The 26,745-nt window shown below is 43.1% G+C and overlaps 1 protein-coding gene across 3 annotated transcripts; it reads left to right on the top strand.

Moving 5' to 3' along the window:
• The first annotated feature begins 10 nt into the window (after window positions 1–10).
• On the top strand, window positions 11–26,543 carry MED15 (mediator complex subunit 15). 3 transcript variants are annotated; one of them, XM_068209105.1, is made up of 18 exons: window positions 11–167; window positions 4,938–5,025; window positions 6,199–6,250; window positions 6,720–6,749; window positions 7,923–8,138; window positions 8,656–8,921; window positions 10,276–10,656; window positions 11,723–11,815; window positions 16,620–16,739; window positions 21,382–21,524; window positions 21,835–21,962; window positions 22,828–22,962; window positions 23,351–23,414; window positions 23,575–23,641; window positions 24,097–24,257; window positions 24,425–24,591; window positions 24,730–24,828; window positions 24,966–26,543. In XM_068209105.1, exons 1-18 carry the CDS (start codon window positions 100–102, stop codon window positions 25,097–25,099), a joined length of 2,412 nt encoding a protein of 803 aa, XP_068065206.1. In that variant the 5' UTR covers window positions 11–99; the 3' UTR covers window positions 25,100–26,543. The 3 variants fall into 3 exon arrangements, with proteins under 3 accessions (XP_068065206.1, XP_068065205.1, XP_068065207.1); XM_068209104.1 differs by having other exon boundaries at window positions 24,963–26,543; XM_068209106.1 differs by lacking the exon at window positions 16,620–16,739 and having other exon boundaries at window positions 24,963–26,543.
• Window positions 26,544–26,745: the final 202 nt, after the last annotated feature.

Here is a 26,745-nt window from a genome sequence, read left to right as displayed (position 1 = left end):
CTCGCGCGCCGGAAGCGGCGGCGCGGCGGTTCCGCGGCGGAGGCCCAGGGCAGCGGCGGGAGGCGGCGGCGGCGGCGGGACGCGCTCCCGGGGGCAGCCATGGACGTGACCGGGCCCGAGACTGACTGGCGCAGCACCAACTTCCGCCAGAAGCTCGTCAGCCAGATGTGAGTGACGGCCGCGGGCCCGGTGCTGGGTAGGCCGCGCGCGGGCCTCGGCTCCTGCCGCCCCCGGGGCCGCCCCCGGGGCCGCGTCCCGCCCGCGGCCGCTCCTCTGCAGGGCTTTCCGGCCCTCCCCTGGCTGCCTGGCTTCCAGCTTCCCGGTGTTTCCTCGCCTAAGGGAGGGCCGGTGTTTCCTCTCCTGAGGGCGCCTCGTTGCCAGGATTGGCCCAGACCCTGTGCGGGGCTAACCGGGACTGGGCTTTGACTTAATTTTTCCGATCCTCCTTGTCTTTCACTTTCCCTTTCCCCAGCAATACCGATTGCCCACCCCGCTTGACACCATCTGGTTTAGGGCTGTGATTGTGCCAGTGTCCATGATGTTGGAAATTTGGCATATTCAGCCCTATGAAAATCACTGTTAAGGGCTTGTGTCTGACTGTTTTGGGCAATCATGAAATAAAATGCTGGTGGTTTAATGTGAAGTTCAGCTTGTTGGCTTTTCAGTTCTCCTGTGTGAAACAATTGCTTTCCTTGAATTACTTTGCTGCCCTGCAGGCTTTTTCTGGTTTTGGAAGGCTCTTCTACCCTATGCAAGGTGCTGAGCACAGAAGTGAAAGCACTGTTCGTTCTTCCTAAAATAACGTTGGAGTGCTAATTCATGTGTACTTGGAAAGCTTGATTTTAACAATCAGTACCTAAAACTGGGCTGGTTTTTTGTGACATATGAGTAATGTGAGTGTTTGTGGGTTTGCTACAATTAGGGTGCTGTTCCAGAATTAAACTGTTGCAGTATTCCTTGGAGAAGCATGATGGTGTTTGTCTGTCAGAGGCACACAGACTTCCTTGGTGCTCACAACGGATGTTTCACTTTCTGAACTTTCTGTAAAGTCATTAATCCTGTTAGATTAATCCCTTACTTCCTCTCCTGTTCTACTCCTTTGTCAAAACAAGCAAACAAGAGTGGCCTTGAACGCTGTGTTGCTTGGAGGAAATAAACGTGAGTAAGCACATGCAAACCTAACACAATCAAACGCTGAGTTTGTATTTGCCCTGCAGACTGTAATGTGTTTTCTCTAAGCAGCTAACAATGCTCAAAAATGTTTCAGTGGAAGTGTACAACAAGGGATAAAAAAGTTACTACTACTGACCAAAACATCTTTCAGGTTAATGCCAAATGGAGAGATGACAGTAATGCTAAACTTTTAATACATGCCCTCTATTTATTTTCTTTTACACAAGTGCACAGATGTCTCTGTATGTTTTCTGTGCTTTTTGTTACAGATGTAGTGACAGTCATTTTTTGTCACTTCCAGTTTTACAGGGTGGATCAGATATTTGTATTCATGGCCTTGTTTAAAAAGCAAGCAAAACTGTTACTGGGATGACTGGGATGAGTTGTTACAGTGACTGCAGCAGACCTTTTTAAGCAATTATTGTGTGTTAGATATCCAAACCCAGCCTGGCCTGGCTCCATGTGGCACTTGGAATTAGATGAAGCTAGGCAGAAGTAGAGTTTGTTGAATGATTAATAAAAGCAATTTACTTGCTAAAAAAACTGGAGCTCTCTATGCAACAAGTTCCTATTTCTTTCCAGAAGCTCCCAGCTTTGTCATTAGAGGCTGACATAGCAGGTGGAAGATGGAGGAAATTAAGTATGTGGTGAATCACCTGAAGGTTTTTCTAATCTGTGGGAAGGTTGTTCTGAGCAGTTAGGGAAATGCAGTCTTAAATGTTTGTGTATCTTCCAGTTCATCCTGCAACCAAGAGGTGATACTTGTCAAGGTAAATGCTAACACTTGGCCTTGAACATTAAAAGCATGAAACCATTCACATAACTCATTTTGAATGCCTCTTTGGAGCTGCTGGATATTGGTGTCTCCACTTGTTGCATTCCCATACTTGGGTTTTCATTACAACACAGAATTGAAGTTTTCTGGGCTTTGTGTTTCAGGAGTGATGTTGTGTGAGTGACCATTTCAGTGTGGGCAGGGGGTGTCCTGAGGAATGTCTCAGTGCTCCATGTGCAAGGTTTGGATGTGGACATTTGGGAGAGTCGTGCTTTGGATGTCCTGAGTCCAGTCCGAGGTGCTGTGGGACTGCAGGCCTGAGCAGAACTTCCGTACTTGGAGCAAGACTGAGGAAGCCTGAGCTCCAATGACTGAGGCTGAGGAGCAGCTTTGGCTTCTCCCATGGTGTTCCAGGAGTCAGCAATGATGTAGGAGTGTGGATAAATAATTTTGCTTGCAGGGCACCACTTTATTCTGGCCCTTACATAGCTCCAGTAGACACTGGAGCCTTGGGAGTCTCCCTTCTAAAGGCCTTTCCTTAACATGGTTTTAGATGTTGGTATTGCCTGAAGGACAGGTCTGATCTGGGCTGTAAACTCAGCCTCTGGCTCTGTCTGGTTCCTGCCCTGAGCTGCTTGGAGGCTGTGGGAGAAGGGAATTGTGCTGAGATGCAGCTCAGCTGGCGTGATGGTCCCTGACTTTGGGAGGTGCTGGCCCTGAAGCTCCTTGTCCTGGTGTTTCACTGCAACAACTGATCCACACGGTCACGGTGTGGACTGGGTAGGGAGCTGGGGCAGTTTGGAAGAACATGTTCTGCAAGAATTTTCTGTTAGACCAGCTAGCCTGAGTGAGAGGTTGCACATATTTGGGCTGGAAAGAAGCTTCTTGAGCGTGAAGGGGGAATTCCAGAAGCTGGTGCTGGTGCTGAACGCTGCTTCTCGTGAAACCACAACTCTGAGTGCTCTGCATGAAATCAGAAAGGCAGATTTTTAGTGCACATCTACACTTTTACTGATGATACATTTACTGAGTGCTTACAAGGCACATGGAGGTTGAATTGTTGGTACCATCTAGTTCCTAAAGTTTTGCAGAGTTGGGTGTTCTGCGAGGAATGTGCTCTGTGCTAAAGCTATGACTCTTTTAGCTGACTGCCCTAGTCTTTTAATGTAACTATTTTTATGTTGATTGCAGTTAAATATGTGAACAAGGAACAAATTGTGTGTTCTTGTTTCTTCCCAGTCTAAACCTTTATTGGAGTGTTAACAGATAGGATGTGGAGAGCTTGGAGTGGCATTTCCAGTAATGCAGATGTAGTCACAATAATGCATCTTTCAAGTTCTGTGATGTCAAGAGGAAATGATCCATATAAAAGCAGATAATTTCTTTGCTGTGGATTTTTTTCAAGTTCCTGATACCACGTTGATTACTGTCTCTATCACATCCCCTAAGTGCTCCTTACATGTTACTTTCTTTACTTTCCTCTGTGCAATCTTTGTCTTCTCTTGTTGTCTGCTCGGTTTTCAGTGCCCTCAACAAGAAAAGCATTGTCATTGTACTGGGACTGGAATGTTAAGGAGGATTCAGAGTAGTGTGGAATTAGAGACAGCCTTTCCAAAAAGGAAAGTGTGAAAAAAAAGCAGAACTGGATATAGCTTCTTCCTCCACAGCAGAGCTGCTTTATGAGCAGTTCACTTCAAGGCTTGTTTGCCCATGGAGGAATAGTTACTCTGCATTATGTTCAGTTTCTGCTTGAGTTTAAGTAAGCTTCACGTATAAGCAGCATTGCTTTGGTGGCCCACGAGAGGCTGCCAGCAGGTCCAGTGTTCCCCTGTTCTGTGTTAAAAACTGCAGCAGTTCAGCTGTGAGCTGCTGGTTTGTAGGTAAGGCTGCGAGTTGTGGCAGCCTAAGCTCCTGCATTTTGAGGCTGTAGCATCTGCTCTTCTCTTCTGAGACTGTCACTGAGTTAATTCAGAAAGCTGAACCCCTTTGCTTCTTGTGCAAGCACCATTGCTGCTGCATGGGAGGTCGTAGAAATTCAGGGGAAATAAACCAGTAGTGTCTCTTCGTAGTGGCTGAAACTTCCAGGGTTCACTGCCCTGATGTGCATTCAGTGTAGGGTAGCTGCTCGTGCGAGGCAGTCACCAAGAAATAACTTTCTGATATATTAATTACGAAGTGAAAGTATTCCCTGATCACTTGTTTGTGGAATTTAAACTGTAACTGCCAGGCTGCTTTAAAAAAAAACAGGTTTTGCAGGGAAGTTTCTGAGAATGACAGTGCCTAGAGGATCGGAACAGGGCTTCACCTGGCTGAACTTGTTTTAGGATGTCTTTCTTTGCATGTTCCATAGTTGAATTGGTTGCTGCTCTTTGATGTACTGAGAATGCCCCTTCTTTTCCACTCATGTCCCCTCCCACCCTGCCCATGGCTGCACCTCTGCCCTCCTGTCCCTAATCCTCGCTCCCACTCATTGTCCTCACTCACTGGTTCAGCCTCTGTGCCTTTGGGCAACCTATTGTTTTATTCTTTCACCTTATGTTTAGAGAATTCTTTTGGAAAATCCTGATGCTAGGAATTTCAATCTCATTGTTTGCCAAACGTGGATTACATTAATCCTGTCATTCAGTTTTTCTCAAATAAATAAGTCCTGGTATTTTGTCAAAATAATACATCAGGCAGTAAAATAATTACTTGTTTAGCAGTTGGTCTTGAGTTTCTGCAAAGAATATTTGTGTTGCCTTTTAGAAATTAGTTGGCTTTTTTCTCCATTATTGGAAGAAACTTTATAGGGTGGCACTTTTAAGTAATATGTGGTGGTGATTTGGTTTGGGGTTTTTTGTGGTGGATATTTGGGTTTTTTGTTTGTTTTTAATCTATAAATGAGAGAGGGGTAAAAAGCTGTTTCACAGACCTAACTACAGGAAGTATTTTTAATACCCTCAATTAAAATCCAGCCTTGTTTATTTCCTCTTTTTTTTTTTTTTTTCAGTGATGAAGCCATGAGGAAAGCTGGTGTTGCCCATAACAAATCTAGCAAAGATATGGAGAGCCATGTGTTTATGAAGGCCAAAACCAGGGTAAATCTCTATTTGCTTCCTGAAGTTATTGGGTGTCAAAAGAAGTTTGTAATGAATTGCAGAAATAGCAAAGCCAGTGCACTTAAGAATACAGATTTATTTGAAATTTTGATTTATATGTGCTGCTTCTTTTACCTTGAGGGGAAGTGAGGAGTTCTGCATCCAACAGATGCATCAAACTGGCCTTAGTGCAAGACAGCTTTGCTGATGCTGCAGTGTTTCATGCACATATGGAACCACACTTTTCTTACCTGAATGTCTGTGTGTAGTGAATTGCATGGAATTTCCTTTATCTGCAGTGTAGCACCATTCCAGTTTGGTGGTCAGGAAAACCTAGAATATCAATGAAGAGGATCTGTCAAGAGTAACCCCAAGGGAAGAGCTGTGGTCTCTGTGAAAGTCTGGCTGTAATGTACAGTTCTGCACTCTTATCAAATCATAAACTTCTTCCCTGGAGCTGTGTTATGAGAAACGGGATACTGTTGCTGTCTCCAAATGAGCCATGTTTGAAATAGAACCTGTCTTGGTGAAAATGTTACAATGCTGATGTCACAAATCTGCACCCACTGTTGGCATCCTCCCTGCTGGGTTGCTTCACGGGCAGGAAGGCTTGTCTCAGCCCTCTGCAACTTCCTACAAATCATGAAGCACACTAAGAAAATGTTTTAAGGAATATTTAGCTTTTCACTTCTGACATTTCTGTCATGTTAGTTTTCCAAGTTAGTAATTTACTTGTGTTTGTAATATGAATTTACCTTTAAAAATAGTTACTGTAGTACAAATGTGGCATAATTCAAGGATTTAAATAATTCAGTGTGCAAAGTAAGCAGGTTCTGTCCTTACAAAAAAGGAATTACAGTGGATAAGAAGTAGAAAGTGTATGTTGGTTTATAACATTTGCATTTTGTGGTCCTGTTAGTGTGGCTGTCAGGGAGGTTCTTTCCTGTGAATTTTGTGGTTTCTTGGCGTTCTTGTACCATCAGCCCCAATGACGTATTAGTGAAAATATTCCTGGTTCATAAACAGGCTGTTCTTGGAAGTGAACTGCTCCGAAAAGCCCACACACATTGTAGAGTAAAACCCAGTATGTTGAGGAAGAATACTGAAGACCCAGAAAGTAATGGTCATTCTGTTTTCATTTCTTTTGCTAAAATACTCATTTTTCACCTCTAGGAGGAGTATCTTTCTCTTGTGGCCAGGCTTATTATCCATTTCCGAGATATTCGTAAGTAATTTTTTAGTTTTGGTTTTATTTTCTTCTCAGTTGTGTTTTCTCATTGAATCATCGTAAAAGAAAAAAAAAAGAGTAAATTTTAGGGCTTCTGTGTGTGATTCTGCATGTGATACTTAAAAAGTTGCTTTAAAAATCTTCCTGTAGTATGCATGCCTAATTTATAAATACTATTTATTTTACACATCATCTGTAATTGAAAAGTATTTGAGAAATTATTTAAACTTGCTACTTTTCCTCCTTCTTATTTTTTTTCTGTATCTTTGCTTTCCTTCCATTTCTATATAGCATTCTGATTACCAAATTGGCTTAGGTTAATGTATTTTATTAGAGCTACAGTAGATAGTGTGTTTTTAAAATTTATTTTAAAAACTATGATGCGAATATATTTATTGTAGAGAGAATATCCAGAAGGTCAATGTGACAATATTAACAAAGATGATTAATCATTTTTTCTTTGCAGACAATAAGAAATCTCAAGCCTCAGTCAGTGGTAAGAGTTCCTTTTTTGTTGTTGTTTTCTTCCTTCCCTGTACTCTCCTTTTCTAAATAGAACAGCTTAGACATCAGGGCTGTGGTTAGTAGGAATAAAGCATCTGTGTATTCCCTAGCTGGGACAGTAAATGGTGCTGGGGTAAAGGAAGGGAAGCTTGACAGTCTTGGAGTTGTTCAGTGATGAGGGTGACAGGCTTGGCCAGTGCTTTGGGTGTAACACACCAGACTTATTTGTTCCCCTGTTTGTACTTTTGTCAGCTCACAGCAAGAAGGTTCATGAAAGCACAAGACTGATTAAAATAATCTCCTGGTGAGCAGCCCAGGTTCCTGGCTGCTGTGGCTCCCCAGGTGTTGCACCAGAGGCAGAAATACCTGTGGGGCCGTTTGGTGAGCTTAGATCTGATCCTGGCTTCTGCCTCTGTGCTAATTCTCAATGCAGTGGATGTTAGGGACTTGGTATGGTCCAGTGGTTTTATCCCTCTGTAGGGCAAATATGCAGTCTGTGATTGATTGACATGCAGTCTGGTCTGCTGGAAATTATTTTATAAGTATTCCTAAGAAAGAGGTGGTGTGTGTTCTGTACCTGGTTAATATTGCTTCTGCACCCCGTGTTGTGTTTTGACCTCTTGAAGTGCCTTTTTCTCTTTAACTTCAGTTTTCTGTGTGCCCAGGATTCGGATTGTGAAAACTGTCTTGAAAGGCATGAAATTAATTCAGTGCATAATAACAGTGATGTTAGAGGGGGAACTGTATAGCAAAGTACATCCTCTGGTCTGAGCATTGCTTCTCTGACTTGAGGAGGAAGATCCACAGTGGGACTCTCTTGGTTTTTGATGTTAAAAGCTTTATATCCTCATGGAGTTTTGTTGGCAGCTTGTTTTGACTTGTGTATAAAACTGGAGATGGCTAATAAGTTCCTTTTCTTTGATGTATTTAAAATCTGTGTGGAGCTTCACGACAGTGGAGCGCTTTAAATCATCTCTCTCTCTTTACAGAGAGGCAGAGATGTGCCAGGAGCCTCACAGGCAGGGCAGTGAGTCTGAGTTTGTCAGGGTATTGGATCTAGTCATGGCCTGAAGTTGCCAGATCAGAGAGTGAATGATGCAGAGCAGGGGGTTCTGGAAAAGCAGGTGCATGGCTGGCTGCATATCAGTGTCTGTTTTCTTTGCAGATCCAATGAATGCCCTGCAGAATCTGACTGGGGGTCCCGCAGCAGGGGCGCCTGGCATGGGCATGGCTTCCCGAGCTCAGGGGGCACCAATGAGTGGCATGACAGGCCTTGGTCCAATGGCACAGCAGATGAGTCTCCCAGGGCAGCAGCAGCCTCCTGGAACCTCAGCAATGGCCCCTCATGGGATGCCTGGTGTCTCTACAGCTACTCAGCAGAGTAAGTGCTCGGTTTATTTCAACCACTGAAGTTGTTAGATCAGCTTTTCAGTAACAAGGCCTTTCTCCAGGGAAAAGGTGCTGAAGAGATGTCATACTTCTGGCTAAATCAGTCAAGTGAACTGGGGAAAGAACTGATTTCAAGTACTGCTACCTAATTGGATAAATGTCTTCCTTAGTATGGCCAACACAGTGTAGCTGTTGTATGAGCTAATTCTTCTTTCATCGTGTCAGCTTCAGAGCATTGTTTTGGTACAGTTTCCCTATGTTTTCCATGGCACAGTGTTTCCTGCTGGTGACCTCAGTGCACATTTCTTCCTGCACATTTTCACTCTCTTTACTTACTCTCAGTGGAGGAGGAGTGAATTACAAGTTGGTAATACAAAGTATAATTAATTCTGCTGTTAATGTGCCCCATCCATTTGGGGAAGCAAAAGTATATACTGCTAAGGAAGGACATTAATTAATCTCACGTTATTTGGGTATCATGTTTTAAGTACAGTCTATCTTCTCTTCAGCCCAGCTTCAGCTTCAGCAGATAGCTCAGCAGCAACAGCAGCAGCAGCAGCAATTCCAGCAGCAGCAGGTGGCCCTGCAGCAGCAGCAGCAGTTCCAGGCCCAGCAGTCAGCCATGCAGCAGCAGTTCCAGGTGCAGCAGCAGCAGGCGGCGGCCGCTGCGGTGGCGCAGCAGCAGCAACAGCAGCAGCAGCAGTTGCAGGCTGTCCAGCAGCAGCAGCAGCACATGCTGAAACTGCAGATGCAGCAGCAGCAAAACCAACAGCAGGTGATTACAAACAGCTACGATGGCAAATGTGATCAGTGTGCTGCTTTGAAAGCAAACCAGTGGGAGATCCCAAGTCAGAACTACAATTTAATGGGAAAATTAAAATAAAATGCAGTTGTACAAAACCACTGACAGAGTCAGAACAGGCCTGGCACCCTGTGGGTCAGGGAGGTGGCAGCAGTCCCATCCCATGGTGGCTCAGCCCTCCTGCAGTGCCAGCTGTGCTTCTGCTGGAGCAGGGATCCTGGACAAGGGTGGAGTTTTCCTCTGAAGCTCCAGGGCTGCTGGAGATGGGCCTGGGCTCCCTCTGGGAATGCAGTGGGGAAGAAAGCTGCTCCTCTGGGAATGCAGTGGGCAAAGGCTGCTGTGGTGTCCCAAAACCTCAGATTGTATCCAGGTAGGAATGCTTGGCTCCTCCCCTGGGCAGAGCCTCTCCCCATGGATGAGGGAATTTTCTCAGCCATGCAGGGACACTCACTGGCCATGAACAGCAGAGATCTCCTGGAGGGAGGATTGGCTGTGGGGGAGATAAAGAGTAATGCTCTATCTGGTTTTAACAGGTGGTAATAGAATACATACATTTGCTTACATCTTGCATTGTAACCTATGACAGTCAGTTCCTTATCTGGTGAGGCTTGGCTTGTGTGGAAGTATCAGCTCTGCCTATTACTAACACATTTCCACTTTAGGGTAGGGCTTCAGGTTAGATTGGCCAGTTAATTGTCAGCAGTATATTACATGCGAGAGGAAAGGCTTTACAGATGTTTTGTTGCTTTCTTTTGTCATAGCAATGGGGAATTAAAATCTTTGTCAGTTTGTTTTTATAAGTGTCAGGATAGTCTTTCATTCTGACAGAAATTGGGAACGAGTAGGCCTTGAACTACTTTAGCAATAGTGGCTGTTTTGTCATTGTGTGATTAATGTGTTGCCACTGTAAAAATGTGTGTATATATACACATGTATATATATATATATATATGTAATATCCTTAGGTACAAAAGCAAGGGAGGAAACTTCAGCTGTCACAGTTTTTGGTAAGGGGTGATTGTGCAGTTTCTGGTAAGGGGTGATTACTGTATCTGTATCTGAGCCCATTTGTACAGGAGAAGCTGATGGACTTCACCTTTGGTTTTAAAAGTTATGGGAAAGCTTGTTATGTGGAAATACAGGCTATTTAACCATTTAAGGTTGAGATATATGAGGGATGAGTGGATAAAAAGGTTAGGCCTTCCCTTTGGGCTTAAAACACCAATCTGAGGTATTAGGATTCTGTTTACTTTTGGTTTATGCTATAAAAGTAATCTGCTGTTGCATTGCTGGAAGCTTTAACATCCCGGCTTTTCCTTCTTTTCAGATGCAGCAGCAACAGCAGCAGCAGCAACTGCAGCGGATTGCTCAAATGCAGCAGCTGCAGGCAGCACAGGTCATGCAGGCACAGCAGCAACAGCAGCAGCAGCAACAGCAGCAGCAGATACCACAACAACAGATACAGCAGCAGCCACCTCAACAAGTCATGCAGCAGCAGATGCAGCAGATGCAGCAGCAGCAACAGCAGCAACAGCAGCAGCAGCAACAACAACAACAACAGGTTGCTCAGGCACAGCAGTCTCAACTTCCACCACAGTCCCAGCCTCAGCCCCAGCCCATGGTATCTCAACCTCAGGCAATCTCAGGACAAATTCCCAGTCAGGTTATGCCTGTCACTCTCACACCACAGCAGTTAAAAGCTATGCAGGTAAGGGCTAGTGACCAGCTGATTGTTGATTTGTTACATCCATCTAGAGAAATAAAACATATCTGACTTTTGCTAATAATCAAGTAGGAAAACCATAACTTTTTAAGAGCTCTGCAATTAGTAAGTTATGAGTACAGAGTGTTTAAAGGTTTTTATCTGGGCCTGCCAGTAGAGAACAGTTTTGTACTTAAGAGTTCTGGAAATCCGTGAAAACCGTTGATGCAGCTGATATTTAAAAAATAGTATCTTGTCTCATTCTTGAATGGACAAGTGAAAAAAAGAAAAAGAAACACAGTCTGGTTAAAGAAAAATTAACCTCCAAGCAGTTAGCTTTTCTAGAACATGAGCAAGTGCTTTGAAGTGTTCTAGAGTGCAGCCAGTGTTAGCTCTCTGCCATGCTGGCTGTGCTTCTGCTGCCATGTTGGGAGGTTTTGGTCACAGTTTAATGTGCTGGTTGTTCCTGCCTTGAAGAGAAGGTGGGCAGGACAATAGTTCTACTCTGCTGAATCTCTTGCTGGGTCATCCTCTTAATGGTGCAGCTTTTTGAAGTGTTAGAGTAATTTTCATCTGGGCTGCATAGGTTACTGTTGAGCCAAAGCTCAGACCTGTTTTTCTTTGGACCTTACTGGGGAGGAGTGTCAGCCACACTTCAGAAATGGATGAGTTGATACCTCTGCTTTATGCTCCTACCAGCTGAGCTAGGAGTGGTTAAATGTCATAATTGTCACACTGACAGATGTAATGAATTTCTAAACATTTGAAATGCTGGTCATTGGTAGGCTTGCCAAAAATTTAAGTGCTATTATTTTTATATATAAGACCTGATAGTAGAGGTAAGAAGTGCAAGAAGTTGTTGAATTGGGTGTACAGTCTGTGGGAAAACTATTCTAAATGTTTTAAACATGGGAACTTGTTTTCACAAAAAAGAAAAACCAACATTTTAGTTGGTGAGGCTGGTCTTGTCTCCATGCCCCTTTTAATGAGCATAGTCAATGCTGTTGAAACAGGAGTGTCGTACCCTACTCGGGTATGTGTGTTTACTTTGGGTTTTGTTCTCCTGCTCTAGGTAAGAGCTCAGCTGGTCCAGCAGCAGCAGGCAGCAGCAGCAGCAGTGCAAGCAGCTCAGGCCCAAGCTGCTCAGATGGGAGCTTCAGGGCAGGTAAGGGCCCAGGGGCCAGTGTCACAGGCCTGTGGCAAGTGCATGCTAGAGATGAGCATGGAGTTGGGTTTCTGGTGGTTCCTGGTGAGGGTCTGACACTGGTCTTCCCCTGTATAAAGGGGATATGGTCTTCTCTGCTGTTTCTCCTTTGCCTGGAGTCAGAGGCAGGATTTCATTGCCAACCTCTCTGTGCATGCTCTCTGTCCCAAGTAGGTACGAGTGTTGCCTGTACTGACACAGGAATGCACATGAGTAAGATGGTCTCCTGTGGGCACACTACAAGTCTGACTGTTGGTACCTGGAGTTTGTCACCTCTTCTTTCATTAAACTCTCCTAGGTGACTGCTTTGTTGTGTAAACTGATTTCTGTACTGTGAATCTTTGCCTGCTATCTTTAATCACATGTGATTTACCTTCCATCTTCATGTATTGACTATAAAAAAATAGTATAGATGATGAAAACTACTCTCTGCACTCCCCTTTCAGTCCTTTCATCTTTCATTCTTCTTCTGAGTGAAATGGGCAGTAGATCTAGATGCTCTTGTTCTGGATGTGAATTGTGAAGAACAAATGGCGTGTGTCACAAGTGCAGAGTTACATTAAAAAAAGAAAAGTGCTGGGTGAAAGCTTGTTGTCTGACATGGTAGTTTTTATCCTGCAATACACCTGCAGCCCCAGTGGTTGTTTCTTGATGTGTGTCTGGTGTGAAGGAGACATGGGGAAAAAATGGGGAATGGCTTGAGCTGAACCTCTTATCCCATTTTCCACAAGAATATGGAAGTCTTTTGTGGCTTACCTGTGTAGTGTTTCATATTGAGGCATTTTACAGACATGGGTAAGTACAAATATCACCACTCTGTAGATGAATAGAGAGGCAGACAGATGAAATGAGGCTGACTAGGACCAGTGGCAGAATTCTTTTTGTATACCCAGACATTCCATGTTTTTCAAGCACCATTTTCCATTCAGTGCACAAGTAATTTCATAGATTAGTAAGAAGCTTTTTATGTGGACTGTGATAGCAATTGCTTCTCCAGTGTGCGTGTCCCAGACTTGTGTCAGGGATAGAGTCTTGTACCACGGTAACTCAGCTGGCCTCATCCTTGTTGGTGTGGCCAAGTTCTGTTTCTGAATGGCTCCTTTGGCTTGTGTCAATGTAACACAGGATGTAAAAGCTGGGCAGTGGTAAGTACAGTTAGGACAGTGCTGGCAACAATGCAGAATTCTCTTCCTACACTTGAAATGTGAATTAAAACTTGTTTGTTTCTTAAATAATTTCCAGGTGGGAGCTGCAGGGACTTAGGCTGGCTGGAAGGAGACACTGACTTTTTTTCTTGTTACTAACTTTAGTGGTGCTCTTTTCAACTCTGAAGCAGCTGGATTGTGTTTATGTAGAGTCAGCTTAATTCTTGCCCCTTTAGTGACTTCATGTGCCAGTGGCTTAACAGCACAGTGCATTTGAAAAGCTTTGGGAGATAACATGGTTGACAGCCAGTTTTGTATTGCAGCTTTATCCTCTCCTGTGTGGGGATTGCTCTTTATCTAGCACATGTGGAGTTTGGAATAGTCCACACTTGGGCCTTACTCCACTGATGTTCATGCCAGTGCAAGATGAGTCCACTAAAATTCACCTACCACTATGAAGTCCAATAACTAAGTGGGTTTCTTGTAATTGTCTAAATATTTTCTGTATATCATAGGTTTAAGATTGTGGCTGTATATAATATTACAATGCAGCTTCAGTGTTAAGAGTGTGTAAGGATTTTCTTTACTTTATAAGAAATCTCTTTAGATTTTTGCTTTCTATTTAGTACATTTTTCAGTAGCATCAGCATTTTTAATAAATCTGCCTTGATTTCTTTATTTGGTTCAGGGAAGCTTTTTTTATAAACAAACCCTACCCTAATCTTTGCTTGTTACATTTAAACTTAATCTTTAAGGGCTTTCAAACTGGGAATTTTGCTTGCTATGTCTGCATTTTTCCTCTTCCATAAAGTTTCTGTAAATCCTTCCTTCATAAAAGGAAAAGCAGTTCCGGGTTTAAACATGGATTCACGTGAGAAGTTCTTCTCTGGAGTTATAAAGACACCACACAGGTCAATGTTACCCTGCTCCAGTCCTTGTGAGCATGTAACTCACAGGGAAGCTCCCAGCAGTAGTGTCCTAGCAGCCAGAGACCTACACAAAATGCTTGCAGCACCAAGGAAGAAGATCTGTAATCAACTGCAGTTAAGTATGAGTGAAGTGAAGTCAGTGTTCTGGGGCAGTTCCTTCAGGTGCTCAGAATGCAGAGTGGCTGGTGCTGATTGAAACCCTGAGCTGCCTTCAGTGCAGTGGCAGTGTATGTACATGTGCTCACCAGAAGCTGTGTATTCATGGAATGCTGAATGTTTAAAAGAAAGCTACAGGTTCTGGATTCTATTTGTTCTATTCCACTTCATTTTTATCAAATAATGGGGTTTGTAGTTTACTTTAGAGGGAGATCTTGTTGCTTTCTGATTTATCTCAGTTTACAGGGTCGGGAATTTTACCTCATAAGAATCAGTTTCACTTGTGGAGGAAGATATGTGTTCAGTTAAAATCTGTCTCAAAAGTACTTAAACATTTCTGGTTGTCTTCTTATTTTATGAGAAGAGTAACTCCTTTATGGACATATTGCTTTGGAACCCCCTTTCCTGACTCCTTTATCAAAGAATCATGGGTTTTGTAAATATAAATGAGCTGCAGAATGGGGCAAAATAGATTGCTTTTGTTAAGAGAGTGGAATTGATGGCATATATATATTTTTCCTTTCCAAAGCACACATTTAAAAAAAAATACAAAAAACCCTAACCCCAAATTGTAAGCTTGAGCACTGGTTTGACCAACCACAATACTACAAACACCTGAAAGCCTTTGAATTGGAGTTTGTCATGCTGGTGTTCAGTGGTTTGCCAGATACCTAACCTGTGGATATTCTTCTAATTTCCTTTGCCTCAGTGGAAGTAATTAAATCTTCACATTTTGGTGGTGTGGCTTCAGAAACATGGCCAAGATGGGATACGTGGGTCACCTTAACGTGCCTGGGATTCCAGAGCTCCAGAGATCTGTGTGCATTCACGCGGGTCTAAGATGGGGTGATTGTGCCTGAGAGGATATTCCCCTCCCACCCCAGCAATTTCCCCTTTTTTTTGGTTTTGTTAGGGTTGTGTTGCTTCACCAGCTCTCATGTTGATACTGTAGCTCTTCACTGCACTCCGTGGCATCCACCTGTGCTCTGTGGCAGTGCTGGGTTGTTGTGTTTGCTCTGGCAGCTGCTGCATGCTGTGTGTGCACGTGTGCATGTGTGTGTGATGTCTGAGGCACTCCCCTTTGTTCCCCTTTTGAAATCCTGTCTCTGACCATCCCTCTTTGCCTGGATGGAAAGGGACTGCATTGCTCTGATGTTGTGAACTAACAGCTGTGCTGAATTTGACACTATTTTCTTTATCAGTTATTGCTTTCCTTTTTTCAGTCTTGCTATGTTGTATTTAATTTTATTTATTTTTAACAATTGTAAGCACATGCATTCTTTGACTTTCTAGAGATGTGTTGCTGGCTGCTTCAGTCCATTTACATAAACACCCAGCAGGAGTGCCCCAAACCATTTACAGGAAGGAGACTACATCATCTCTTAGGTTAGTTAGGATTGTGTAGGTTCCTTGATAACATGTAAGCCAGGAAAAAAAGGTAGCCCAGAGAACTTTACTGTAGATCTTTGAAGTCCCAAACAGAAGCTCTTTTACTGATAAATAAATCTACCAAAGCTACCTGAATACTGCCTCAAATATATGCTGTATTTGTTGTAAATTCTCAGTATGTGGTGTAAGATAAAATTTTAAGTAGCAGAGGGCTATACAGATATAAAAAATTAAATCTCCATGGCTCATGCAGGCTGATGGTTCTGAAAGGTACTTTTAGACACTGCAGAGCAGCATAGTCCTAATACTTTTTTAAAATAAAAATTGATTCTAGTGCTAACTGTTATAATTTACCCTAAATGATTGTACTTTAGGGTGTGCTCACTCCATACAGCTGGAGAATCAAAAAGCTTGAGGAAGATCATGGACTCAGAAAAATTTAGCACACCTTAGTAGTAGAGGAATAGGTATTTGTCCAAATGATGGTAATTAAAAAAGTATACTTGACTTACTGTGTGGGTTATAAAAGGAAGGAAATAGCTTTTTCAAACCTGGAAGTGCTTTTTGTTGTCTTTGGCGTTGTTATACTGGCATAGGTTCGGCTGGTGTGAGATTTGCTCGCTGTGGAGCAGTGCACTGGCAGCTGCTGTTGAACTGTCTGACAGAATGTCCTGGAACAGAGGGGCATGGCCAGCACCGCTAAACCCTTGGAGTCCACAGTGGGGAAAGGCACACCAGAAACCCGTGGCATTACAGAGCTGCTTCGATGGAGCACTCCTGACAGCAGTCTTTGAGTCCTTATTTCCAAGAATTTCAGAACTTCAAGATGTCAGGAAAGATTTAGGAAAGGCCCTTCATGGAAACGACAGGATAGTCAACCCTCGACCCACAAATCTGAGGCTGTGTACGGGCTCTGTCAGGGTACCAGGAGTTCATGAGGTGCTCTCTGAAAATGGGTAGGTGTAGAAAAAGGAGTTGGATTTCCAAGCCAGCAGGTTAGGTTAGCCTTTAGAGAAAAGCTCACTAACCTTCCCTTCATGCTCCCCCTCCCCAGCTCCTGGAGGCTGCATGTGCTTCTCATCCTGCCACTGCACTGCATTTCTTGTTTTGCGATTACTTTTGTCTGTTGTCCCTCTGTCCTCAAAGATGATCACCGCACCCATGGCCCGAGGTGGGATGCAAATCAGACCACGGTTCCCGCCCACCAGCGCGGTGCCTGCTACACCACCGAGCTCCATGCCCTTGGGCGGACAGCAAATGCCACAGGTATTTACTGGGTCACAGCACATTGTGTCAGCAACTGTGCAAAGCTTCACTGCCTGCTGCTGCCTTTCCAGCCAGGGGACTGTTCACTCGTGCATCAAACAATGAACTTGCTGCTGATACTCAGGGTGTTGGTGTGTTTAGGTTGTGATTTTTATGGATCCCTGTTCATTTTAAGTAATAGGTTTTCTTGGGATATCAAATAAAGCATTTTTAAAGTGGGAGAGATCTTTATTTTAACATTTGAAACTTTGCCCTGTTCAGAATTGATTCAAGACTCAAATTAAAGGTCCACACTCCACGAGTGTGCATTTCTGAGTGTTGCAAGTCAGCACTGCAGTGTACCTGGCTGAGTTGTGTCCAGGACCTTGCTTGGCATATGTTCATGCTCTGTATAGGTGCTTCTTGTGCTATTAGTAAACCTGGCTCGTTCCAGTTTGAGCAGCTTCTTGGCATGGTATCAGGGACCCAGAAAAATTTGAGCTGTTCTTTTCTTTCATGGCTGTGCAGGAGGAATTGCCAGAATGACTCCACTTGTACCTGCATCAGAGAAGATCCTGTGCAGGCAGGCTGGCAGCTCCTATCCAGCTCTTGCTGGAAAATGTATGAGGTCAGAGCACTTCATTTCTTCTCAGGAGTTTGCAGAGGTAGTGGCAGTGACCAGAAAGATTCTGCAGTCCTAGGCAAACACATCTGTTGTCATTTCAATCCAGGACAGTGTGTATCTGTTGACTGACACAAAGCCCAGCATAGCTGTGGAGTCAGAGGGGAATTTACTTTGTGCTTTGGTCACTGTCGCAGTTAATATTGACTGAGATAATCATCTCCCATTTGAAATATCCACAATATTTGAGGCTTTCCCATGGATATTTAAGTAGTAGTTTTGCTTCTGTTTAATACTTGACTCATAGCAAAAGGCTTCTAGTTCGAGCATTCAGTGCCATAGGGTGGTCTTTGAGCACTGCCATTGTTACTGAGGAGCTGTGCCTTCTGACACCACTGAGCAGCTCATCAGGAAGTGCTGTCAGGAGCATGCCAGGGATTGTGAAAGTGATGGAGAGGCTGAACAACATCTGGTCAAAGCAGAAGAAGAAGAGAAATTTTTCATGAGCAATGATTGTAGTGAAAATGGCTCTGAAGCAGGTGCTGGGATGAGTGAGCGAGTCGTGGTTTACTGGTGGCTGGAAGCAGGTTTTGAAGGCAGTCTGACCTGCCATATAATTGACAGCTCTGGACCAGCATGAATCTCTAGTATTGTCTGCCAAAACACTTTGTTCGGGTTCTAGGTAGGTTAGAAATTAGAAATGTTGTCCTTTACATCTCTTAATTTTACAAAATGCTGAGCTGCTACTGTCTGCTGGGTATAACCTCCTGGTCATCAGAGCCCTTGCAGCTGTTCACAGTAGGAGTGAAGGGCTGCAGCAGATTTGTGGTTATTGATCACCCATTTAAGGGCATGTCTTGTCCTTGACTGTAGTATCAAAATCCATTTAGATGTGGTGATAGGTAGTTCAGGGTGTATTTTCTCTTTAGAAAAGAATCCTGGTGTTGCACTGAAGAATGCTTTTCAACAGAAGGACCAGATATGATATCAATGCCTTGTGGCTATTTATTTTTATCCCATAAGACAAAACAGTCTGGCCTTTTGTATCACAATACTCATTAGATTCTCCAGTGAGTTTATTTGTTTGGCTGGGGCTTTTTACTTCTTACAGTCTTTTCAAACAAAACAAAAAATTACTGATATGAGGTTTTATTTCACAATCACCTGGTGTTTTGATTTGTAAGAGAGCTAGAGCTGAGAGAGCCCTTACCAGCCTTATCTCCTGAGTGCTGTTCTGTGCCTGAGACTCAGCAAAATGAAGATAGAACTCATAGCTGGGTTTATCTTCCAGGACAGTGTGCTCTGAACACTAACAATAGCTTTGCTTTAGTGGATGTAAATGCCAACTTTATCATGCAAGCCTAAGTAGTTTTTGGGCAAGACTTCAGAAAATTAGAGTATGGTGTCATGATCAGGTCACTGAAGAGTCACAGAGCAAATTCATGCTCAGTGGGCTGTTGTAGCTGTCCACGGACATGCTTTTATGTGCAGAAATTCATATCCCTCAGTGAAAAAAATATCTACTTGGATTTCCTTGTGTCTGCTGAAGATGCAGGGTATGCAAAAAATCAGTAACCATGGCTTAACTCTGGAGCTGAATGAATTCAATGGAGTTAAAGCTCTGGAGGAGGGGTGTTTTTGTCTTTTGGGTTCATAGCTATTTTTGTAGTGTGTTTATTTGTTCTTCTTTATTTTTTAAGCCTTTTTTTTACTCAGAGTCAGCTGCAAAGAGCATTCCCTAGAAGTTGAAATTTCATTAAATTGTTACAATCTTAATCTTTATCCTACAAACAATGTAGAAATCTGAAATCATCTTTAAACCTGTTCTGAAATGATGGAACAAATTAAGTGCTGTCAAAGAAAACCAAGGCACTAAGTTCAGAACTGCACACTTCTGAATGCATGTTTTTGAAAATGTCGTCATTTTGCTTACTATTAGGCATTGGCCTTTGCTGTTCTGAAATGAAGGTGGCAGGGAGCAAACCTGGAAAGGAGGAAATCTGTTTGCCTGTGCCAGTATTTGGATGAGGAGGGGTAGTGCAGAAGAATTCAGTTCATCCAGTGCTTATGTGCACAGTAAATGCTGCATATCCTTTTCTTCACTCTTCTGCAGCATTTGTAAATAATTGTAAATAATATCCTTGGTGCTGAATTACACACAGAAACTTAAATCTGGCAGGAAACCTAATGAAATCTTTCTCCTTCTTTCCCAAAACACAAGGATTTAAGTGTTCAGAAGTCCTTTTTTGTCACCAACTTGAGACACTTAACAGGGGCCTGATTTTCAGGAAGTGATGAACCACTCCAAGTGGTTTAGTCTGACTCGATGAAAAATGGGTGCAGTGTCCATATGGGTAAGTTCTAAATCACTTGTTGTCTAACAGCACATTAAATAGACTTGTGAAGGATCAGGGAATGCTCTTTGCAGTGTTCCTTCCAAACATGGTGTCTGCAGGAGGCAAACTGTGCTTTTCAATCTCAGAAATGCTTTCCCAGCTGTTGAGGAGAGATATGCTGTTAAAGAATCCACCTCCTTTGGAAAACAGAAGCCCAGTAGTTGTTGATTATGGAGAAAAGGAAGATATTTATCATTTCAGCCTCACTTGTTCCATGAATTAACTTTGTGTGAGAGGTTGCAAAGGTACTGGGGCTATTGAAGATTGAAAAAAAATCCTAGTATGTCAGGCTGCATTTGGCTTTGAACTATTCTGTAATGGGTGATAAACTAGTATTTTCAAGATAGTAGTTTTGCACTGAGCTGGGGGATTGTTTGTACCTTTTTGGGGGGGAATAAGACCTTTTGCATAGCTGCAGTGTGATGTACCAAGCAGAGCATTTCCTGTTGTAGTCAGTGTGTCCATGCAAAAGTAGACAATGCAGTACTTTTCAGTGTGCTAGATGTCATGTCCTCTGCACACAGCTGGGTTATTTAGATGGATATTTAACAAGAGAGTGAAGGGCAACACCAATTTGCAGTGCCTGTGATGTGCCTGGGACTTGTGGATTTCTGGAACCTTTGCTTAAAAATGGTTTAGACTGAGGGAAAGAGTTGTTAATTCAAATATGCTAATCAGTGACGTACAGAATGGACACATGGGTTCATGAGCCACAATCTATTGCCTCTGCAGGCTAATTCCATTTATCTTTGTATGTACTTATTTACAGCCTCAAGTCATAAGAACTCTCTGCGTGTGCCTTAAACAAATGTCATCACTCAGTAGCTGCATTACTATCCCCTGCCTCTGCCATTGCACAGGTTTTCTTGTTTGGTTTTAAGTGATTAAGAGGAAAATTGTGTACTAGAACAAATGTGAGAAGTTGCTCAAATTTTAGTGTTCATCTGGCTCTGGCACTGTAGAGTATACAGAATAATGGTGCTGTTCTGGAAATGCTCTTACTCGCCTTTTTGTCCTTTAGGCACAGCTCATCATTCTCCAAAGGTCAGAAAGCTACTTCATTTTTTTTCCACCCAGCTGTTCAGTTTGGAGTTTCTATCTCCACCCAATTTTTCAGAACTCAATATTTAAACAAGATGTTGGTGATTTGGCTTACCTAATTTTTTTCTTCCTTCTTCCTAAAGAAAACCAGTTGAGAAGCTGCAGCTGAGTCTGACAGACCTTTGAAGACTGTAACTAAAATGTCTAAATAAGGAGGGGGGTTTGACTCTTAATTATCAAGTGGGAAATGTCTTTTCTTCCTGCTCTTCTTTAGTTGTAATAAAGTACAGGTTTTTCACATGGCACTTCCGACATTTTAACTGCAACATGATGGTTTGGGCAGTGAAAAATAATTATTATGCAATTAATTCAAGCTATGTGCAGTTTTAATGGTCGTTTCTACTGAAGTTGATGAGATTTACTGCCCTGAGAGCTTCAAGAGTGATACAGGTGGGAGTGTCCTTATGGGGGAGAAAGGAAACTAATGCTTTCATTTCTTGTAGGCCTGAGGATACATTTCTCTCCACAGGTAAAGCCTTTTAGTTAGGTTCCCATGCTCTGCTCCCTCTTGTTGTTGTTGATGGTACCTTTCCCCACACTGCAGGTCAGCCAGAACAATATCACCATGATGTCATCCCCATCTCCTGTCCAGCAGGCTCAGACACCCCAGTCCATGCCTCCACCACCACAGCCCCAGCCATCTCCTCAGCCAGGCCAGCCAACTTCTCAGCCAAACTCAAATGTCAGGTGAGCCCCACTGCAACTTCTGAGCACTTCTGTTACTGCCATAGGCGTGAGCTTCCCAGAAGCATTCAGTGACCTCACTCTGTTTCCACTGAAGTGAATGAATTTTGATACCAGCTCCACTGGGAGCACAGGTGAGACTGTTGAGTTCACTCCAAAACTCACATTTTACATAAAGAATCTCTGTATGAAATCTCACCAGGGCAGAACTACAGACTGCCATGATGATGCTTACTAAAACCATACCTGCTTACAGGCTGATGATCCTTCCTTGTCAGATTCTGGCAGGTTTAATTTTATGCTTATTTTTCAGCTCTGGCCCTGCTCCATCACCCAGCAGCTTTCTCCCCAGTCCATCTCCACAACCATCACAGAGCCCAGCAGCTGCACGAACACCTCAGAACTTTAGTGTCCCATCCCCAGGTCCTTTAAACACTCCAGGTAAATGATCTGAGAGCTACACCATGCACACCATGGGTTGGGCTATGTTTTGGTAACTGTAATATTTCCCTGGAAACCTGTTATTTTTGGCACAGTGTAAACTTGCAAGAGCTCTATGTAGCACCTGGCATTGCAGGTAGTGAACACATCACATACACCACATAACACAACTGCCTGGATTCCCAAATCAAAACCCTCTTTTCGCATCACTGAACTATCTAATGGGTTTTTGTAACTTCCCCAGTCTTTGAAAAAAAGAATGATACTAGATTTAATGGAGCAAGTTTATAGAGGCATAATGCTTCCTTAGTTCTGACGGGAGGGGACCCTTAGTGACACTGTGCAGTTGTAAAGGACAAAACCAGTTAATCCCAGGCAGCAGGCTGCTTTGCTCCAGGACACCTTTCCAGTTGCACTCTGGCACTTGGCACTTCCCTCCCAGACAGAATAAGCAGTTTGTGAAACTACAAATGGAGGTCACATACTGGCTCCTTCTCATGCCACTGTTGTGTGCTTTGCAGATAGGAAAGGACCTGCTTACCAAAAACTCCTGTGAATTTTTTGTGTTTGTTTCATTTTTAAAGCATCAGAGTGAAGGCAACACAAAGACCTAGAAAATGGCTATGTGGAACTTTGCAGAAAAACATGTATCAAGTGGGAATTGCTGTTCTGCCCCTAGAACATGTTATTTCCATACAGAAACTAGAGGTTGGGCAAGAACTTCAGCTGTGGAGGGTATCCAGTTATGGATTTGACACAAGCTACACTGAGAGTGCCACATTTCAGATCAAGGTTCTGAAATGTGAGAATAATGTTCTGCAGTATCTTTTATCACCCTGTGACACGCAGTCTTCCTTTTTGCCAGGAAATCCAAATTCTGTCATGAGTCCAGCCAGTTCTGGTCAGTCAGAGGAGCAACAGTATCTGGAAAAACTCAAACAACTATCCAAATACATTGAGCCACTCCGGAGGATGATCAATAAAATAGATAAAAATGAAGGTGAGGTTTCCTGTATTCCATGCATTTATCTGTCAGCTCCCTTATCTGCTGAAAAAAGCAATACTTTGTCTTTTGTGGTAACTTCTCTTCCAGGGATTAAAAATGTCAGAGCTATTCTTTCTTGCTTCTAACTAAAGACTTTAGTGTGAGGAATGGGCAAAACCCTTATCCTTAAATTCTCATCTTTTTTTTTTTTATTTCTGATGGTTTTGAAACATGTGGAGTTCATGCTTTGGATATACTTAGGATTTAGATGAAAGATCTTTAGTCCACGCTAAATTCTTTAGTATTGGCTCATGTTTTCATCTTTGACAGTGTGCTGTATTCCTGTCTGCAAGAATGGAAGCTTTTCTTGTACTCAGTGTTTGTGTTTCTTTTGCTGTTTCAGACAGGAAGAAGGACCTGAGTAAAATGAAGAGTCTCCTGGATATCCTGACCGACCCTTCAAAACGGTAACTTTTCCTGTCAGTTTTCCCAGCTATTGCAGAAATCTGCTGTTAGCCCCCAGCCCCGTTGCCACTGAGGCTGTCTCTGGGGCTCAGACAGCAGAAACACTTCAGCTGAGGTGCCTCTTTGGTGGGTGATGTGGATGAAATTTCTCCTCTTCCTCAGGTGCCCCCTGAAGACGCTGCAGAAATGTGAAATTGCTCTGGAGAAGCTGAAAAATGATATGGCTGTGGTATGTAATGCTTTGGGCCAGCAGAGATAAGCAACTCATTCCAAAAGGTCTTAAGACTTGGCAGGATAATTTTTACAGTTTTTACTCCTCATGCTGTTAAAACTTCAAGTAAGGTTGGACAAAATAAGAAAACAGGAAGAAATGGGGCAAGCATTTACTTCATGTAAGTCACCTGTGTGCATCTTGTAACTGAATTTCAATGCCTTGTGCTCTGTGCCACGACTTGAATAATTCTTTCTTTGGACTGTGGCTAATTTCAGGACAGCCTTCCTAAACCAAAACTATGTTTTGTTTTTTTTTTTTTATTCCTCCCTTAATGTTACTATGCACAGTTTTGAGAATCATTTGCATTTCATGCCTTGGAATTTTACTGCTGTAAAATTTTTCAGACTCAACAGTAGATATTTCTCTTTCTGGTGACGATTAAAGGAGAAGGGGCTTCTGTTGTGTTTCAGCCTACTCCACCACCTCCCCCAGTGCCCCCTACCAAGCAGCAGTACTTGTGTCAGCCCCTCTTGGACGCTGTTCTGGCCAACATCCGCTCCCCAGTCTTCAACCATTCCCTGTACCGGACGTTCATGCCGGCGATGACGGCGATCCACGGGCAGCCCATCACGTAGGTACCACGGGCTGCTGCCTGCCCAGAGGGCTCCTCGTGCGATCAAAAATGCCTCTGCAGAAATCACTACAACAACAGATGGCTTTATGGATGGGGGTGACCTGTACCTTTTTGTTTCTCATGTGTGAAATATTTAACGAGTCCTTTTGTGGGCTCTGTTTTAGGGCCCCCATTGCTTCCCCTCGGAAGCGGAAATATGAAGAGGATGAAAGACAGACCATCCCAAATGTCCTACAAGGAGAAGTTGCAAGATTAAATCCTAAATTCCTGGTGAACCTGGACCCTTCACACTGCAGTAATAATGGCACAGTTCATCTCATATGCAAGCTAGGTAAGAAGAAAAGGGGGAGATGTGCAGTCTGGTTCCTCCTTGGGGTTCACAGGCCAGAAATCAAGCTCAAATATGCACTAAAAGTCTCCTGTCTGGCAAGAAATGCTCTGCTCTGATGGAAGTGTGTTTGCCTTTTAGATGACAAGAATCTTCCAAATGTCCCACCACTCCAGCTCAGTGTTCCAGCTGACTATCCAGATCAGAGCCCTCTGTGGATAAAGAACCCCAGACAGTATGGTATGACATTTGTTGGGCATGTGCTTGTGGCAGTAGTGGGGAAGTGTGAACACCTAATGTTGCTCTTTAATTTTAGTGTTTTTAATATGATTTTTATGACAATTTCCTTTATCTGTTGTCTGTTTTTTCTCCAGCAGCCAATCCCTTTTTGCAGTCAGTGTATAGATACATGACTTCAAAACTATTGCAACTCCCAGACAAGCATTCAGTCACAGCTCTCTTGAACACCTGGGCACAAAGCATTCGTCAGGCCTGTCTCTCTGCTGCATAACAGCTCAGCTCCTGCATCACGAAGCCACAAAGAAACTCTCAACAGCTGGCCTCTTCCACATGCCACTGAAAACCAGTCTGGGGAGGTTACTTCAGAAGAAAGAAGCCTAATGTTGTTTTGTTTCTAGGTTGTCAGGTTCAGTAGAGAGCCTGATGTTAGACTTAGCTGTCATGCTTTCTATCTTCTGCCTCTGTGGACTTTTGCCAGCATTTTCAGATATACAAAATGTGTATATATGGTTCTCAAGACTGTATTTAGGATGAGTTTTTATTGTCTTCTTAGAGAAGAAATTATTTGTGGACTTCCATCAGGGAGTCTGGTATAAGAGGGGGTAGGGAAAAATGTCCTAATTTGCTTCAAAATCTGCTCAGTGCCAGTATTTCTTTCACACTGTATGTTTTGTGACCTAATACTGCCCCAGAAATAAATGAGCTGCAACTCAAATGTGCTTGCAAACTTGCCAGTAGGTGCAGGAAATCTTTTTGACTATTAGCTTTGCCCAGAGATGGGATAAATTACATCCTTTTAAGGAAGGCATCCCTCAGATAGTTGAGATAAATCTGCATAATTATACTTGGGGGTGGGAATGTGGAACCAAACAGAGCAAAAAAGGTTTCATTTTATAAAACCTTTTATAGCTTATTTTAAATGCAACTTTGTACGAATGGTTTTTGGTTAGCATGGACCACGTTTCTCACTCCAGCAGAGTAAGGGTGATGAGAAAGAAGAGATACTGATGTGAACACTGACTTCCTCTATAAATTCAGTAAATGTGTACACAAAGATGGGGGGGAACCAACAGTATGAAGGCCAAGTGACACAAATCAGTCCAGCAGGTTTGTAGCTACATTTCTTCTTTTCAGAGTCTTTGTGAGGCACCTGGCTTCCAGTGGGAGTTAGTGCAGTGCACTGAAAATGTTTCTATACTACATCAGTTTGTTTAAACAAGAAAGGCAAAAAACATCTCAGGAGTAGAACTGACAACTAATCCATTGTGCCTTCAACAGTGATGGGCACTCAAGTCAGTCATCAGCTGCCTTAGTGTTGGCACTTTGAATGAAAACATTTACCACAAGTAACTAATTTAATGCATTTCTCATATTTCCCCATGTGTCTAAGTTGCTCCTTTTAAAGTTCCTGATACAGGAGAATTTCAAATATCAGATGTTCCAATTATATCCTGCCCCATCTCTCTCTGTATTGTGCAGCAAACACAATAAAGAGTAAAGAGTAACTTTAAGAGTAGCTGGGCTCTCTTACAGTAGTGTCAAGAAATTGCTGTGACCTCTGTAAATCCATGTGGTGTCATCAGTTTTAGGATGCTTTTAAATGTGGGTACTCAGTAAGCACTGACTGAGGCAGCAGAATGCTGTCAGTATTTTGTACATGAGCTAATGCATTATCTGTTTGTTTCTACTGTAATAAATTTATTATTATTCCTGTGTTGGATGCTAACATTGTACTGCTCTTCCCCTGCTAGGACACCATGGGATGAGGGCTGCTGTGCTCTGTGGTAAGTGAAAACTCACAGGGGCTTGGAAGGTTAGGGGACAAATGGCTGTGTGTCTCATGCACCACATCCTTCCTGTCCTCAGTGAACTGGAAGAACTGGTCAAGAGGTCAGTGATGGGGTCCACCTGTGGCAT

The sequence above is a fragment of the Anomalospiza imberbis genome, chromosome 18 (genome assembly GCF_031753505.1).
Source record: "Anomalospiza imberbis isolate Cuckoo-Finch-1a 21T00152 chromosome 18, ASM3175350v1, whole genome shotgun sequence".
Classification (NCBI taxonomy): Eukaryota; Metazoa; Chordata; class Aves; order Passeriformes; family Viduidae; genus Anomalospiza; species Anomalospiza imberbis.
The sequence above is the reverse complement of the archived record's forward strand: the minus strand, read 5'-3'. Positions and strand labels throughout refer to the sequence as shown.

Bases quoted from the DNA above. Each gene is read 5' to 3' on its own strand.
- MED15 (XM_068209104.1), top strand. From the start codon at position 100: ATGGACGTGACCGGGCCCGAGACTGACTGGCGCAGCACCAACTTCCGC. The intron at 22,963-23,350 runs GTGAGGTTTCCT...TTGCTGTTTCAG, and splicing joins TAAAATAGATAAAAATGAAG to ACAGGAAGAAGGACCTGAGT. The intron at 24,592-24,729 runs GTAAGAAGAAAA...TTTGCCTTTTAG, and splicing joins TCATCTCATATGCAAGCTAG to ATGACAAGAATCTTCCAAAT.